At 40.6% G+C, this 17,987-nt stretch overlaps 1 protein-coding gene and 1 long non-coding RNA gene across 2 annotated transcripts; one reads left to right on the top strand and one right to left on the bottom strand.

Moving 5' to 3' along the window:
• Positions 1-490: 490 nt before the first annotated feature.
• On the bottom strand, positions 491-11,632 carry LOC127381792 (uncharacterized). The gene is made up of 4 exons (XR_007888797.1): positions 11,303-11,632; positions 1,863-2,047; positions 1,485-1,522; positions 491-1,272 (listed from the first exon to the last, which is right to left on the bottom strand). It is a non-coding gene; the product is annotated as an uncharacterized LOC127381792 (long non-coding RNA).
• MRPL53 (mitochondrial ribosomal protein L53) lies at positions 11,616-15,418 on the top strand. Its single transcript, XM_051612554.1, has 3 exons — positions 11,616-11,744; positions 13,200-13,312; positions 14,960-15,418. Exons 1-3 carry the CDS (start codon positions 11,656-11,658, stop codon positions 15,082-15,084), a joined length of 327 nt encoding a protein of 108 aa, XP_051468514.1. The 5' UTR covers positions 11,616-11,655; the 3' UTR covers positions 15,085-15,418.
• Positions 15,419-17,987: the final 2,569 nt, after the last annotated feature.

Genomic DNA, 17,987 nt, shown 5'->3' on the forward strand with positions numbered 1-17,987 from the left:
CAACGGCCTTAAACTAGAGCAGGATATCAGGAAGAAGTTCTTTACTATGAGGGTGGTGAAGCAATGGAACAGGTTGCCCATAGAGATGGTGGAGGCTCCATCCCCAGAGCCATTTAAGGTCAGGTTTGATGAGGCTCTGAGAAACCTGATCTAGTAAAAAAGGTCCCTGCACACTGCAGGGGGGGGCTGGACTAGATGACTTTTAAAGGTCCGTTCCAACCCCACACATTCTATGAGCCTATGATATCTAACTGGGAAGGCATGGCAGGCAAGCTATAAGCTGGGGTAATTTGGTGACACTGTTAACAGCACGTTCAGCCATTTTGACTTCAGCTAAGTTCTAGCAACAAGGTTAGGTTGACTGTTCAGTTACTATCTTCACAAAAATCTAACTTACAGGCTGATTCAATTTGTTTATTTTCATTCTGCCTGTTAGGTTGGAGCAGGAAGACAATAATATTTCCAGAAAAAAACCCCAAATCTAGCTTAATTCTTCACTTGAAACTATTTATTGCTGACCTCTCCTTCTCACTTTTCCTTTTATAAGCAAACTATCAGTTCTTTTCTGACTTTCCATAACAATAGCAATACTGATACATATTCTATCCTACTTTATTTTTATTATTTGGTCTCTGTTCGTGAACCAACTACAGACCCCAAAGAAAGACTGAAAAACACACAAAAAGTTAATACTCTTTCATTTCCTCGTTTGTAGATCTTGGCAGATAGACTTTCAATGAGACTATTATCAGAATCTTATGTTGTAAAAACCTTACAGAAGCGCTACAATTCTTGTGTCATCAGTCCAAATTTATTCCCCCCTCCAGTGACTTAAGTTATAATTTTTGGTATGTTTATAGAATCCAATGGTGAAAATGCACTTCTTGAGACATCCTTTGGAGGTACTTTGGGATATCTAAGTCATCTGCACAGGCTGGTAGCTACATCATGAGGCTTGTGGAAAGAGCTGCCCCTTCCCATAAGGCAGGCAGCTGGAGGCCAGGCAGGATGCACCTACTGTCTAAAGGCACAATAAGCACTCATGTATAGACAGCTGAATCCTGTCCCTGAGTGCTGGACTCTCCCACTTCTTTTTTCATTTGGATCCTTTTGAATCTGTGCATGAGTTCAGCAGGAGAGATTAACCCATCCTTAAAAACAAAGTGCAGAGTGGAGCATGTAGCCAGCAAGAGCTTTCTCCTGTGGTCATTCTTCATCTTCCACCAAAGAAATCCAAAGTCAGCAGTCTGGTCAAGAATTTTTCCAGGCTGCCTGTCGGTGTAAAGAACAGAGAAGTTATAAGGCAGTCCTGCATCATTTAAATACACCACACTGCCTGTAACTAGCTGAAGTCATAGATGACTTTCTGGAGTTCTGGAAATCAGTGTTCCCCCAGAGTAGAACAGCCAGCACCCCCGGCAGAAGAAGCAAGAAATACAGAAAAAAAAAGAGAAAAAAAAAAGAGTGGGGTGGGTGCCTTTTACCTTATGTTTGCTTATCTTCCCTTCACATGTTTAGGACACTAGGAAAAGAAAAGGAATCAGGGTAGCATTAGTCTTACAAACAGGATGATAATGTAGAAAAACATAGAGACATCTGGATGGGCGGGACCAATTAGGCAGTCTGTACCTGCCAGGAAAGGAATACTCCTCCAACAGCAATGACTGCAATAAAAGCACACAAAAGACTGAGTCTTTCTTCTTCAAACAGAAATAAGACTTGGAGCACATTGTGGCATGTGGCACACATGTCAGGGAAACGAAAGGCATCTGATACTTGCTTAGCTTCCAACAAGAGACTAGCATTTTGGCACAGCTTAAATAGCATAGAAAAGCAGGTGTGAGGTATGAATTTCGCATTACCTGCTTTTACTGCCAACATTACATGCTCTGTTGCTTTAGTTGGAATCTCACATTTAGAGGGCCGAGAAGTGACATTGTGAAACATCCAGGAGAAGAATTACACAAGCTCTGGTTGTTCAGCTGTGCACCAATTTGAGAAAGTGCTTTCTGGGAAAATCCATTAAAACCTGATATGACTTGTCTATCTGCAAAATATAACACATAGTGTTGGCACAATTAGATATAGTAATAATTGCTTTGTCACTTGACGTTTTGTAAGGAATTGATATTAAATTGGTATTAGAAGGCTATTGTGGCATGAAAGTTTTTTTATTTATTTGTAGTCAGAAATTTCAACAAGAATTTGGATCAAATGTCACCTGGATAAATTTAATGGCAACTACCCATTGACTATAAGTGAGCACAGATACTGCAGCTGACCAGTGCCATCCCTGAAACAAGAACAGAGAGACAAGTTAACATGCCTAAACACATTCAACATGCAGGGAAGCTTTGGAATGAATCTCTCCTCCCTTATTTGCACACAAAAATCACTCCATGAGCACAGGAAAGCAGGAGGGGAACGGATGCAAACGCACTTGCTGAATAAAACTGATCTTATGAAGTCAGCTCACCAACCCGTAGGACACCTCAGGCAGGGCTGCATTTTGTCACAGAACACCAGTGGATTCAATGGATGCAACCCAGCATAAGCCTGGCTCCCTGATGCAATGACCTATTAGCAGCAGAAAGCATCAGATCGTTCTGCACAAACTCTGGTGCAATATACAGGTAGATGCCTATGGCTACCTAATACGTTGCCAAGGCACCATCAGCCTGATAGACTTCCAAGTTTGTTGCAGTAGTTTTTCATTATCAAGCTGCTGAAAATCATGTAACAACATTATATTGGCTAATTATTTTGGGGGGTGGTGGGAGGATGGGACCTTTCTTGGTTCCTACTTTTATCATTTTTGGTTACCTGACATCAGTAATTTCTAGGTCACAACTCAAGAATTAGGTTGGCAGTTTATCCCTTGTTTCTCTCTTCTGCACCAATATTACCTTTCACCATTAACCAGCAGTTTTCAAACAACTTGCTTCTTCATTTTGGTACTGTGATTGACACAATACAATAAAGGCTTTAAAGTATACTTACTTAAATGAGATATCTCTTTACTGAATGTCGCCTGGAATAAAATGACTTTTTTGGCTCCCTGCATGCAGAGTTTCTCTGGAATGGTTACCAAAAAAATAAAGCATGATCCTCTTCAGCCAAGGTTCCAAGCATTGGATGACCGGTGCTGCTCAGATCATATCTATCATGCTCCTTAAAGGGACAAACCAATCCCTTTAACATGTTGATACCAACCAAATGGATTGGTACTTTTGTATTTCATTGAGATGTTATATATTTTCATGCATACTCTTGTGCTCTGTGAATCCTATGGAACAGTGCATATGTGAAAGCAGACTAAGACTGCTTCACATTTGGCTACTTTTCCTAATGGAAAAGTTTCAGAAATATATAAAACATATTGTCATTCCCATGGCACTTCTCTGCACATAGCTTCCTGATTTTCACTCTGAGAACTTGATCATTCTCAAGTGATGTGAAGCCAGTGAGACACATACTTAAAACCTGATGTTGATAGAAAGAGCCATTTTATGCAAGAGTGTGCAGTGTCATTAAAAAAATAGCAGTTTTAGCAAAGTCATTGGTGGCTTCAGCGATTTTCTGATGAGGATCAGAATCCTGATTAGCCATTCCCCTTTGTAAAATGAAATTTTAGCAACACAGAGAATGGAAAATGGTTTAGACTTGTATTTCTTTGAGTACAGCTTCTTTCTGGCCCCATCTGTCTTTGTGAGAGTCCTTTCAGCGTAGTTTTTTCCTTTGACTTGCCCTCCCCACCTTTCTAGGACAATAAGGCAGCAGTCTAATTTCTTCAGATGAAAAGAATGATAAATGTTTTTAGTCACTAGCTGCAAGGACTTAAAATAAATTTGGAAACTGCTGGCTGCTGTTAGATGGTGGGTGGCAGTTTTCGGGCTCTTTAGCCACCTGCAGCTCTCAAGCTGTTCAAGTGCAATTTTTTATCCTGGGGCTGCATCCATGAGGGAAGGGAGGCTGTGCTAACATGGGGCCAACTGGTTGATATGAGTATCTAGCAGCAGGAGATCCAGGAGAGACTGCTGGAGCCAGCACTGGGAGCTTGCAAAGGAGCAATGGGATGCCCTGGGAGCCTTTTGTCATCTCAAGCCCGCAATTCCTTGACTCTTTCAAGTATGTGGAGTTTTGAAGTATTGTAGGGTTAGGAAGCTGGGTAGATGTTCCTTCACTTGTATTTTTACCTTATGACCCCCTTTAAGTCTCTTGGAAGTCAGCTAAAAGGGAGAAGGAGAATGAGTCATAACCCAGTTTCCAGAAACCTTAGCAACACAACACAGTCAGAAACACAGGTATGATAGGAACAGTGGGAAAAACCCTGACAGCTATGATCTTCCTAAGGATAATTGGCCTCTACTGAGGAATTGTACCATTAAAGAGTAAAAATTACATTACTGACATAAGTACAGTGAAAAATATGGTAGTGAAGCAATAGCTGAAAGCAATAGAAGTAATTTCCCCAGAACCTGGTCTTCTAGAACGATTTTACTCATTGAGGTATTGCAGTGATCGACAAACAGATGAGAATATTGTTATAGCGGATAAGGAAGGTGCATACCATAAAGCAACAATCCCCTACTAAGTCCTGTGACATACTTGAGTACACTCCCCAGGAGCACACAATGTGTCGGTGAAACAACACTGACACTGAAGGTCAGAAATTGTGAACACAATTCACCAAAGAGAATAAAGAAATCTCCCCTTGTGAAGCACTTTAATGAGGTGAAACTCCCCGTCACACCTTTAGAATGTATAGGTATTGACTACATCCCAAAAGCCCCTGAAGAGGGGGAGGCAGGAGCAGCTTATTAAGACTATGAGAAACACAGAGGATTGAAAACTTAAATGCACCATTACCAACTAGCACAAATCAATAGCTGAAATAGACTACATATATTGGTATAACACTGGGAGAAGAAACCCGTTTCTCTGAGCTTCTTAGCTCTGCTCAACTACCAGCAGTTCCTTCAAAGCCTCACAAAAGGCAGCGCAGGGTTGCCAGCGCAGGGTAAGGCAGCAGAGACCTTTGGCTGTCTGCTGTCATAAATGCAGTGTGCGAGAAGCCACAGGCAGCTGCCCCTTGGCTGTGCTGTGCTGCCCTGCTCAGGCGCTGTGCTCCTCCCTGCTTGGTCACCACAGGAACAGCACTCTTACTAGTTTGGACAAGGGAGTGTCTGGGAGACAAACCTGTTCTGTGCCTGTGGGAGCTGCAGGAATGGTAACGCCTGTATTGACAGCAAACCCAATTCCTGCTGCACAGGGCATATCCAAGGACAGCTTGTATCCCCCAAACCCCACATTGTCCACACAGTACTGGTGCATTTGGCAATAAAAAGCCTCTCTGGAAAAGACTCTTGCTTGGGCAATATGGTGTCATTGTGGGAGACTACAGTAGGTAGTAAGTGAATTTATTCCCTCATTGCAGGCAGAATGGAGACAGACTAAATGTTGCTAAGTTCACAATTTCTCTGTCTTCATTTTAAGTAATTATCCCTGGAATATTTGCTGGAATCTCTGTAGAGATGTTTTAGTATGATAATATCTGGTTGCAAATGTTTGATTTTCACTAAGTTTCTCAGTTAAACAGATTAGTTTGCTTACTGCTAGAAAAGATCTTTGGAAAATAAATTAAGAAATAATACATTATAAACCTATCTTTATACATTGGTAATTCATTTAAAAAAGGGAAAGCAGCATAAAAATAAATGTATTGCAAATATTTCTAGTTCATAGCGTTGCCTCATCCAGTTAAGTTTTATCAGTCAATACTAGGGAGGGAAATGTGCCTCATAAATGAAATTTGATCAAGTGATTTCAGTATGTCAACAAATGCATTATACTAAAATTCAACACAAGTGTTTGAAATATTGTCAGGACTGGACAGTGGCCACTGAGAGCACGGTAGTTAATCCGTAGTCATCTGTGGATCCTCACAATTTCCAAGTGAATTTATTTATTTTTATGGGTATTTAATTTATGCATCAATCAAATTCACTGGTTTTGCTATTTACATGGCATTCCATATTCTAGACTTCATCTGTGTAACAATTTTCCTGGGAATACCTACCTAAGTTGTCATCTGCTGCCTATTGTTTATATAATGTAGCTTCTGTATGTAAAACAACTCCTGCATTATCTTATTTGTTCTCCTCTATCTTCTGACATGCTTACTTCAATTAGTACAAAATAATGTAATTATTACACTATTATTATAATCACATAAGGAGATACCTACAAATACTTGAAAATGGTTCAGCTCTTTATTTTACTAATTGCTGCAGTATGTCTGTGCATATCACTGACTGCACAGCATCTGGAAACCTTGTATGAAACCAACTGAATCATCCTCTTCCTGCTCTGTGCAGGCTTTTAACCAAACATCCGTTTGTTCTTCTAACAGAATGACACACCAACAGGTTCATGATCCAGTTGTTAGGGGTTTTTTGTGTTTCGGTTGGTTGTTTTTTTTTCATAACTGAGTATAGGACTGCAAACATAGGATGAGCTTCATGTGAATGATGTTGTGGAATATTTAAATTTATGATAGAGAATATTTTTAACACAGCCTCTCAGTAATGCCGAGTAACTTTATAGTGAAATTGCAATACAAAATGTGGTTGCTTGTCACTGATGTTGATATGTTTTCAAGTTTAAACAAATACAGTCTTCTAGTCTCACAGGTGTTAAGACTTTATGACTTTCTCGAGGACATACCTTTTACTTATGTCAATAAATAGATAAAATGAAATGAAACTAGTTATAAAAAATGGTTATATAAAAATCCCCTGGTTTAATATCTGCTTTCTTTATGTCTGCTGGCTAGATACTCTGATTCAACTTTTATCTGTGTTAAGCAAGTATTCTATGGCTTGCATGTACATAATGCCTAGATACCTCCTTTAAGTCTGTAAAAATAGAAGTTAAAACTGCTGCATACATAAACTTGTAGAATATCAGGTGAAAGTTCTTGCCATGGAAAGAACTGAAGTGTATAGAAAGACTATATTGGCTGGTCACCACATTCAGTTGAGCAACATTATTATAATTTGCCGACAATAACTAATAACATCAATCCATAGGCACAGCTATTTTTAGCAGAAGACTGTGAAAACAAACTGCTTTGCTTACAATACAACATCCAAGTATGCCCTTAGCAGAGTGGTACAAACGTCAACATGCTGAGCTCCTCAAAATCTGTTAACAAGTTATCCAAAGCACAGACAACCTTCAGGAGGTCTTTGAACATACAGTTCAAATTCCAATGGTACTCCTTTCTCCAAATTCTGCGCTCCTGGAAATCTATTCCCTCTTAAATTATTATAATGCCTCTGTTGGAGTTAGGTCTGTCAAATGGGATCGTATCCATGGATCACCATATGCAAGGACCTTTCAAGTAAAAATATACACCATTTAACCTACCTGGAGCTTCAAGCACAGCTTCCAGACCCCGAGGACTCAGGTGGTAACCTTGGGTGGTTGCTGTTAATTTCAGCTTTGTTTTGTGCCTTGTGCTATCAAATCAACATATAAATCTAAATGATAGCTGCATGTATCCAGTGTAGCATTTCTTAGACAAGGAAGACTATCAGATGAAGTAAAGCTTTTGCTCTATCGTATATGAAGGAGTAGCTTGAAAAACTTCAGTATTACCCTCAGTAAATAAAGTTACAAAGTCAGGAACTGGCACAGTAAGTTCTCAGCCAGTTAATTGCTGCATATTATTTTAGCAAACAGTTCTGTTGGCAATCATTAAGCTCAGGCAACAGAAATACTTGTTTGCAGAGGAGGAAAGAGCAACTAGAGAATCTGTTTATTCAGTCTTATAAAAGCTTTTCTTAACTGATATGCAGCCTTACTATTTCAGAATTAATCATAAACCAAATGAATTCTAAGTGGCACCTTTACTGGTTAGGTTTTATTTCTGAAAACTAGATTAACTGCATATAACTATTAGTTGGTTTATAATTATATGCAAAATTAGAAGTACTACTAGTACAAAGCTATGCTTGCCTTCTATAATTTTCAGAGAATAAAGGATTTATGATCTCTTCTCCTTGGGAAAGTATTTTTAAAATTCAGTAACTGACATATGTTGTAAGAATATTCAGTTCAAAGGGAGGAACAAAACCAGACAGAAAACACAGACTGGTTTACACCTTTATGATTCAGTACAATAAGCTGTGCTCCTCCACTATTGTAGGGAATTAATCTCAGCATGGTCTTCAACCCAGCACTAGTATTTTATAATGACTTCCTATGTGATCCTTTGTCCTTTGTGATCTTGATGATCTCTGTCCATAGCTCCTACAAAGATATGCCCCATGATACTGCACTTGTCAGAAAGGTTTTCTGTTTCCAGAAATAATTTGTTTCTCCTGTCAAGCCTAGCACACCATCTTCCTGAAAGAGCCTCTTCTGGGTGGCCATCTGGAAGCATCACCTCAGTGCAGAGGAGGAAGGCTGCAGGATTTGTGTTGGCTCACTTCTCCTCAGCACTGGCTACTGCCCTGAAGGCAGCATTACATTTTATTCCTGGAATACACAGCATTATAACTAGATGTGCAGACATGACATTTTGATTGCTGAATTCTGAGCCTATTGATGTTTGTGACAAGACTCAGAAAAAGACCCGGGAAAAAAGGATAAAGATGCAACAGAAGTAATCAGCTGAGGACAAGCAGAGATAACGATCCCAGACTTCAGAAACAAGTAAAGGCAGGAAGGTATAATACCATACACGAAATACAGCATGGAGAGCCCTCTCTCATGCAGTGTTTTGAAAGAAGAATCTGAAAGACCACAATTTTTTAGGGGAAAAAATTAGCTAAACAGCAATGAAAAGCCAGAGCCAAGATGCTAAAACGAAACATGCTGAAACTATGGAGAAATTAGATCTCAGAAGCTCTGAAACGTGGGCCTTTCTGTTGTAAGAAAACATTACAGAAAATGAAAATTGCACATATGAAGCAGGGGGGGAAGCAGAAGAATCCTCCCTGGATTTAAGAGAGCTCAGAGGATCAATGAGAAAAGAGGAAAATTGGGTTGTTATTATTAATATTATATTCCTATTCTGCCTTTGTAATTGAAGTAAAACATGGCTGCATTTTTTCCTTGCCATGTATGGTGCTCAGATATAAATCATCTATGGGCTCATGACTACACTTCAGTAAAACTAATGATATGAAAGTCTGTAGACTTGGATAAGACAGCATTTATAAATCCTTGGTGAAAGGAACACTAAAATTGTTTCTACTGCAGAAATAGAGCTTATAAGCCTCTTCATGTTTCTGTGCTTTAGGAATGTGTGTGATTATCACTAGGTATAAGAATCATGCATCATTCAGCTTCCCAAGGACATTCCCCAGGGAACAGTCTCAAATGCAAACATTTGAGAGTCCCCAAATTACTTGGTGCAGCCGGAGGGATGAATTCATCGTCTCTCACGGATAAATGATCAGCTTTTCTGAAATTACATTTAAATATTGTGCTTCAGAGGTTACTTGCAGTTACTCTGGTATAAACTGAGGGTAGTCCAACATGCTGGGGTTAACCACCACCTAGATTTAAAGGCAGATGAAAAAATGTTTGGGATTTAAAAAATATCTGTGTTGTCCTTTTCCTGTTTACCGAATTTACTAACTGTAAGAGTTAGCACTATCAGCAGAAATACCATCAGCTAAAACAATTGCATCTAGAGCACGTGTCAAGAAAGACTCGGTCATCAACAAGCAGGGTAGCATCCAAGGATGGAATCATCCTATTCATAGTCCCTTGGTTTCATTTCATAGATGAAGTCTGTTTTTTGAGGGGAGGAAAAGAGCACAGAGCCTTTCAGTTACCAGGTATTGTTCTTTCATGTTACTGTGAATCTCAAAAAAAATTAAAAGTTAGTTTGAAAAAGCAGAGAAGGCTTTTGATTATTCCAAACGGATGGCTTAAGGGAAAGACGCAACTTTTATTGCTGACAGTTAAAGCTAAAATGTTAAAACAATCTGCATGTGGAAAGGAGTAAACAAAATTTTATCTTCATTTAATTGTGCTATGTAAGCTAAACATTCTTCATGAAATTACTAAAAAAATCCTACAAAATTTTGCTATGCTTATTTTGAAGTCAGTAAGAGTCATCACACCAACAGCGTGGAGAAAGAAGCTCTTGGAAAAATCAGTGATCATTCCTTCTTCCCCAGCCCTTTGCTGAGGTTATTCCTTCAGGGTGCCATAGAAGCTAACGGAAATGTTGCTACAGATTTTAAATGTAATACATCAAGCTCTTTGTGTTATAATGAAGAAGGGTATGTTCAAATTGTGTAAGTTGCTTTGCCTTCTAAATGAAAAATACTTCTAAAATGAAAAATAAAAATTTGCCTGATCCTGTATCTGAGTCTATTAAGTATGAAAAAAAATTATTTAAAGCAGCAATTTATTATTTACAGTGGACTCTTTCAACTGATATCTGACAAAAACACATTTTTCCCCATAAGGGAAAGTCGATGATGTAAAAAATAATAAAAACTTTAAATATTAAAACTATATTGAATCCCCTGCGTTTAGTTTTGCTACTTAATTTTTCTCGGATAAATTCCATCAAAGAGGATGATTTTTCTCAATGACTATGTGATTTTTATTTTTAAAAAAGACTTCCGATAAACAAAGATAAGCTTCTAAAAAGAGGTTACCCACTACAAGGGATGCTAGATATTTAATGCATTCCCTGCAGATCAGAATGGGCCTGTACCCCAGACCGTCTCACCGTGGGTTTGAGGCCACGGCGAACGGGTTCATCCCACCCCCTCCCAGCCCTGGGGACAGGAGGACGCTCCCAGAACCCTGCAGCCTCTTCCCAGGGAGGTTTGTGCCCCCTAGTGGGACACAGGCAGCTGACAGCAACCATCCCAGCCCCTTCTGTTGGGAGGGCAGCAGTGCAACCCCTGGATCCAAACCGGCGGGGGGGAAACCAGACAGCCACGACAAACAAGCAAACAAATAAAAAACAACAACACGAACCCCCCCACAATACCAAAGAAACAAACAACAGCACAAAAAAAACAAGCCACAACAAAAAAAAACAAACAAAAAACCAAGCCGGACCAGACTCCCTTCCAGCAGCACCGCCTCTTACAACTCTCTCTTCTGAGGGACATATCGCAAAATATTGCCTCCAATTTATCCGTAGCTTTATGGGCTACCTCCTATTTATCCTCATCAGTGCCCTTGTCTAACCAACGACAAGAAATAAACGACTTCTGGAAGCCACCAGAAGTTGTCACCTCCTGGGACAGGTTTAACCAACCTGGAGAGCACAAACCCGGCCCCGATTCGTAGGTCAACGGCAACTCCGCACTCCAGCTCCTGTAAGCCTTACCCCGGGCCCGCTGCTCCTGCTGCAGAGCCCAGAGGAGCTGTTTTACAACGATTTTATGTCAAAAGCGCGCCTTTATTCATTCCCCCCCCCCACCTGTATCCACTGCGCCACAGCCCCGCGCAGGCGCCGGGACGGGCGGGCCGGCCGCTCCGGCCAGAGCCCCGAGGAGGAGCCGCCCTGGACTACAGGTCCCAGGCGCCCGCGCGGGGAGAGCCCGCCCGCCGCCCTCTCCCGCCGCTGCCAGGGGGCTGCTGGGAGTTGTAGTCGGGGGCAGGAGGAAGATGGCGTCCAAGATCCGCGTCGGGCTGCGGCCGGTGAAGAGCATCGTGGTCCGCTTCTGCCCCTTCGAGCCCAACGTGGAGAGCACCAGGTGAGGGGGCTGCGCGGGCAGCGGCGGCTCCAGCCCCGTGACGGCCGGGGCATGCTCGGGCCCTCCCCCGGGCCCGCGCCCGGCGGGGAGGCCTCGGCCGGGCCCCCGGCTGTGAACCACCCAGTGCCCTTCCTGCGCCCGGGCCTGGGCTGCGTGTGCTGCACGGCAGGGGCGAGGGCTGGGCTTTTTTCCTGTGGTTTTATTTACCCGGGGGAGTAAAGGCTGGGGTTATATTCGCCCGGCCTGTAGCCCAGGCCCCGCCGCAAAGCCCAGGCGTGGCAGGGGAGGGCACAGGCCTCCCTCCCTCCCTCCCGGCTGCTGCCCGGGTCACTGCGGTGGCGGATGCAAAACGAAGCCCTTAAAACTGCTGTCACTGCAGGGACCTGTGACTTGCTGGCGCTGTAGCCAGCAAAAATAAGAAGACGTTCTGGGAGCAAATCATGAACGGAAGTGGCAGCATCTGCCGTTCACTCTGGAGAAAAACCTCCTTTCCCCAAGCTGCCGCATCTACTATATTTAATGTTTTTGTTATCTTGGTTTTTGATGGCTTGTATAAATCAGGTCTTTTTAGCTTAGTCTAGACAGAACCTTGATGTTTCAGAATGCTAAGACACTGTGTTTGTCATAAGAACTGTGTTTATGGTATTCCCAGGATGCACACAGCATTTGTTCTTGCTGATACTTGGAGGACTTCTGTGCCTAAGTGTAGACCCTTAGGTCCAGGCATGTGCATGTACCAAACTACCCAGGCTGATGCCCCTCTCAGTTGCTGACCCTGTAGTGAGGGTCTGTAATCACGACTGCAGGTGCAGGTAAATTGGAGAGAGGGTAGCAACAGCTGCTGCTCTGTCTTGGTAATTAACTGTTGGAGAAATCTAAGTAATTATATTTCTTGAGTGATGTAAGTTTGGCACCAAGCCACTGTAAAATGTTGTTTTGTAATAGCTTTACAGACGTGTCTACTTTTGGAATGAACTTAGTAACACAACTTAACTTAGAATGTTTTGAAGCTGCCAGAATGTCAAGTAGCTGCCATGTCATTTCAGAAATCTTCTGGAGACTGGTGATGTTAAATAAATAAATGCTGTCTCAGACACAAACAATACAACATTGTCAAGCAACTGGTGTTAAAAAAAAAATTAAAATTACTTTGCTGATTTTTCTTTTTTTAATTGTTACTAATGCAGTTTAGAGGAACACAGGAAGTGCATATGCTACATTTTGCAAAATTCTTTGGGATGCCTTTTACATGTTAGCATATAAGGATTAGCCATTTGGATTGTTAACAGTTATTATCTCATGAGGAGTACCTGCCTGAAATGATTAAATACAAATCCTATTTTGTTTATACTTTTGTTGCTTAGCAATATTGAGATATTTAAATTAATTTTAGAAATATACTTACTGTAATTTCTATCTACAACATACTTCCTATATTTTCTAATATGTTTGCAGAAAATTTCTTGGATGTATATACCATAAAAAAATCCAGTCCACTAACAGAAACTGTGAAGTTACTGCTGATGTGAGACATGATGGGTCTGAACCAGTTGTAGATGTTATGTTTGGTAAGTGGCTCATTTTTAATCTTGACCAAAAAAAAAAGACCTTTTGGGTTTGTGCAGTTAAGATGTTATTGTCTTGTCTATAATATTTTTTACTGTGGTTAGTTTTTTTTTGTTCTTGTCCATAGCTAGCTCTTCTACAGCTGGGAGGAAAAAAAGGAAGAAGGAGTCACTAACAGCCTGATATTTAGATTAATGTGTGTATATGTCTTTGTACTACAGTCAGATCTGGCAGATCTTAGATCAAAGAAATTACTTTACAGTTGGGTCTACTTTTGTAGTGACATACTTGTGTGATGTTGTAGTCAGGTGTAATTCCAGGAAGTAAGTGTAGCTCTGTCTTGATGTAAGAATCTGTAGGTGTTATTTTTATGTTCTCTGTGGTGGAGGCAGCTCAGTCTTAGGAACACTAAAGTTGAATCACTTTAGTTGCTTATGCAACCAAGTAACTTACTATGCAGTTTGAAGGAACTGCTCATATGGATAAGACCATACGTGTGCAGATGGACTTGAAGAATGAGGTCAACTGATGTACAACAAATGTCTTGGTTTCCTCTGAGAATGTAGTAAGCAGGCAGGGGATTGATGGTGGAAATTTCATCAGTTCTGGAAACAGCCCAGATTCTAGGCTGTGAACAGATGGCTCTAATCTGCTCTTGTCCTTTTCTCTGGCTGTATCTTCTTTCCTGCTGTGCTATAATGGACCAATATGTCATGTAGCCCATTAAAGTTTTAATTACTATTGATTCTTGCTACCCCCTTTTTTTCCATATATTTAATGAATCAGTAGGAACGTCAAGAGTGTTGAATGTACATAATTTTGCCTAGGAAAGTCTAGTTATTTCAGTCTTGACAGTGCATGTTTCTCCCTCCCCCCTGCTTCTGTCTTCCCATCCTTGTCTGTAACTCTGATGTGTTAAGACTTAAGCAGTAAAGCTGAATGTTTTTCACAGTGTAAAACCAAACCAAATCATTTCACTAATGCTAAGAGGTGGGAGCTTCTTCCAAGTGAAAAATGTGGAGCTTTTGTAGTTGGCAAACATGGGTCTGGAGCTGGGATGTCATGCATGGTGTTGCGTTATGTGGGTTTGAGTATGGCTTTTGTATTTGCAAATATTGCAAAAACAAGTAATTAACTCAAGTACAATACTTCTGCCTCCTCCTTCCTGTTTTAAAATAATTTCTTTCAGAATTTTAGGAATCCCAGTACTATCTGTTTTTATATATATATTATAGCCACCAGATTGTGTAAACCAATTGGTTTCTTTGGCTAAAGAAGTAAGTTAAATGCACCACAGACCACATGCTGCTAAAATGCTGAGCCATGTGTGGAAATTATGCCCTCCGGTGCCTTCTGTTAGGTGACTTTGAGGGCACAGTATGAGCCATGCTTATCAAATATGTGTTCTTACTATAGGTGTGTCTAGACAAACATTTCAGGTTTTTCAAGAATGCTATATAGAAATTAAATTTATGTACACATTGTGTGCAGTTTAATATATGTGTTTGGTGGTGGTGCATAGTCAGAGTCCTTGGTAAGTGGAGTACTTTCTAAGATGAAGATGATTTGGATTTATACATACAAATCAGAACTGCACACTAAAATAATTTGACATAGACATTGTGACTTACTTTTTTTTCCCTTTATAGTTGATGGAGAGCGACTGATAATGAAGGGAGCCAACCTGACGACAATAGAAATGTTAACAGCATTGGGGTCTAGATGTAATGCCAAAGAGCTTAAGGAAGAACAGAAAAGCAAGAAGAGTCCCTGAAGAACAGAAAAACAACTGTGTTTGCATTTACATGTGTGAAAAACAGTAGGCTGCACAGAGACTTTTCTCCTACACTACAAAATCTGAAAGGGAGAGGTAGCCAAAACACTTGACTGGTCTGACATGCAGCAAAACGAACCATGTCCATCTTCACCTGAAGGAAAGCACGGTGAATCAACAAGTCTTCTAACGCTAGTGGGTCAGAGTGGCTTAAGATGCATGAATCCATCTTGCTAAGCAGATGCCTCTCAGCCTGCATGTTGGACTAGTATCACATGTATTTGCATATAAATGTGAATAACACACATTAACTATTAAATTAATAATACAATGAGGACAGATCTTTTGGGCATTATTTGCTAGAAAATTTCTATCAAGTGGAATGCAAAATATTGTTAGAGTGGTCACTATTTTTGAAAAAAATACAAACATTTGAAGAAAACTTTGAAAGTATTCAACATTGACTTAGCTGAGGGACCGCAAGCTGCAAATCCAGAGTGGATTTTGTAATTCTATGTTTCTAGTACATCTGTTGCTATGTCCCTGCTGTTTGCTTCCTCTCTTCTTAACCAAGTGTGAAATTTGTTAAATGTAAATTTAGCTCAGCAATTAAAGTAACAAGGTAATGGGTCTGTGAACACACTGTACTCATCCTGCATAATAGTAGCTAAGTTTAGCTCAAAGGAAAGGTAAGGTAGTTTTTTTATATATTTGGAGAAAAGGGCTGTCTTTGAAGTTCAGTTTTGTAATATTTTTGTTACTAATTTTTGGGTGTTTTCATTAAATATTTGTAAAGATCAAAGGGAGAGCTTTATTTGGTGTTCATAGCCCTATGTCCAGCCCTGTTATTTATTAAAGTACGTGCTTAGGTGTCTCATCTGTATTGCAAAGCTCTGTGGATGAGAGAGGGTTGATCTCTCCTCAGGCTGTGCAGGTGAAGGTGTCAACTGCACATGTATTTCGTGTGCATTAGTTTTGTTCTAATTCAATTCATAATGAAATGTAAATAAAGTTTCAGCTTTGAGCATTGCAGGTGCAGTACTATTGAGAGGCATTAGTTCTACATGTTGTTAATCAGATGTCTGACTGACATATATACTTGTAGTACATATCTTTCCAAAGTTAATCTGGCAACAGATTCAGGACACAAATCTGAAACTAGTTTTACCTGACCTCTGTTAGGGGAGAAGCTGCTGTCCAGTCATACCCTTGAACTGCCAGGACCCAAGTCCATCACAGCAGGCAGCTCCAGTGAGCCAACGGGTGTCCCTTTTGACTTCTCGCTCACATACGTGCTCAGTCTTGGGCACTTCCTTCAGGCTTGGTCTTGGGTTTCCTGTAGCAGAGTTTCAGGTATTGAATCTTATATACAAAAAAGGAGTTTATTCAGATGGTGCAGTGGAAAAACAGCTTGAGCTGGGTGCCTCCAGAGAGGGACCCCGGACAAATCTCTGGGCAATTACACCCTTATGATCTGTGCACTCACCTGTCACGTGTTCTTCACATATCTTTTGGTTTCTGATCTAGGGTCTTCAAACCCATTTTTTGATTCCTTCTCTGTCACCAGGCAGACCATTAACTGTTCTTATCCTGTCAAGCTGCATTTTCTCCTGATGTCTGCAGGCTCCTTATCTTCTGGTTGCACTTCTTGTGCACCTGCTCGCTGGCAGAGCTTGGGAAACTGAGAAGTCCTAGACCCAGGATAAACACTGCTTAGCAACAACTGAAACATCAGTGTGTTACCAACATTATTCTCAGGCTAAATCAAAACACAGCACTGTACCTGCTACTAGGAAGCACTAGGTGCTTTCATTTTAACCCAGAGATACCCAGCCTTTTTGCTTACGTGAGGCCAAAGGCCTGTAACGTAGCCATTCAGAGATACTGACAGTTCAGTTCAGTTGATAAGGTACTAGCTGCTTTTGCTGTGAGTGCCAGTAGCTGCAATTTGCAGCCGATATGTTTTGTGCACGAAAAAGAAGTAACATCTAGGATTTGAATATGTGAGGTACAAAGGAAAACATACAGGACAAAAAAATAAAGCTGAAAACATGCATTCTCAGGACTACAAGGCATTGAAGTGATATAAACAGGCAATACGGGAAAGAAGGTAATCCTCTGGTGATTTTTATGCTAATATGTAGAAAATTGCTCTCCCTGTACCATGTAGATAAAGGTATGAATTTATTCTTCAAGCATGTTGAAGGTAATCTTTAATGGTTTTCTTCTCTAAGCATTTAGATAACTATGCTGCAATCTCTTCATACAGTATCAGTTTCTGGTGCTGTCTGACTGAAACAAAGCCGAGTGACCTGCTGCTCTGACATCTTCCTGATACACACAGTCTACGGCTGTGGATGTAGAGGATTTTAAGGTCATTCATGCAGAACAAAGTGGAGCTGGATGAGCATTGACTTGCATGTTACTATTTGTTAGCCTACTAATCTTGATTATTTTACCCCACCAAAAATGTGGGTGCTTGCCTAAGTATAAAAGGAACTGGAACAGGCCCTAAAACCACTAGGATTAACAAAATATAAACACCATGTTCATGGAGGGTGTCTCGTAGCAGGTGATGACATTAAAATGTCTTGATGTCTAATACCTGGAGTTTTAAAGCAATAATTAGAATCATCTTAGACCCATTTATCTTACAAATACCTATTTATTTACAAGTTCCTGACAACGTGTAGGGAGAGTAGTACTGAAACAGATGAATGTGCCATTCAGGTAACACTAGCTGGTCAGGGTACTCCCTTTTTAAATATCTGCAGCACTGTTTTTAGAAAAAGAGAATGGTGTTTTTATTAAAGATTTCAACCAGGAGCAGCACTCTTAGTGAACATTTCCACATCGAGTTTTACCTGCTACCTGGCCTAAGTAAGTACAAAATTGCAATGTCC

The sequence above is a fragment of the Apus apus genome, chromosome 2 (assembly GCF_020740795.1).
Source record: "Apus apus isolate bApuApu2 chromosome 2, bApuApu2.pri.cur, whole genome shotgun sequence".
Lineage (NCBI taxonomy): Eukaryota > Metazoa > Chordata > Aves > Apodiformes > Apodidae > Apus > Apus apus.

What these genes read in the sequence shown, in the direction of transcription:
- MRPL53 (XM_051612554.1), top strand. Translation starts at nt 11,656, where the DNA reads ATGGCGTCCAAGATCCGCGTCGGGCTGCGGCCGGTGAAGAGCATCGTG. An exon ending in CCCAACGTGGAGAGCACCAG is followed by an intron (nt 11,745 to 13,199) that starts GTGAGGGGGCTG and finishes ATATGTTTGCAG; the next exon opens with AAAATTTCTTGGATGTATAT. An exon ending in AGTTGTAGATGTTATGTTTG is followed by an intron (nt 13,313 to 14,959) that starts GTAAGTGGCTCA and finishes TTCCCTTTATAG; the next exon opens with TTGATGGAGAGCGACTGATA.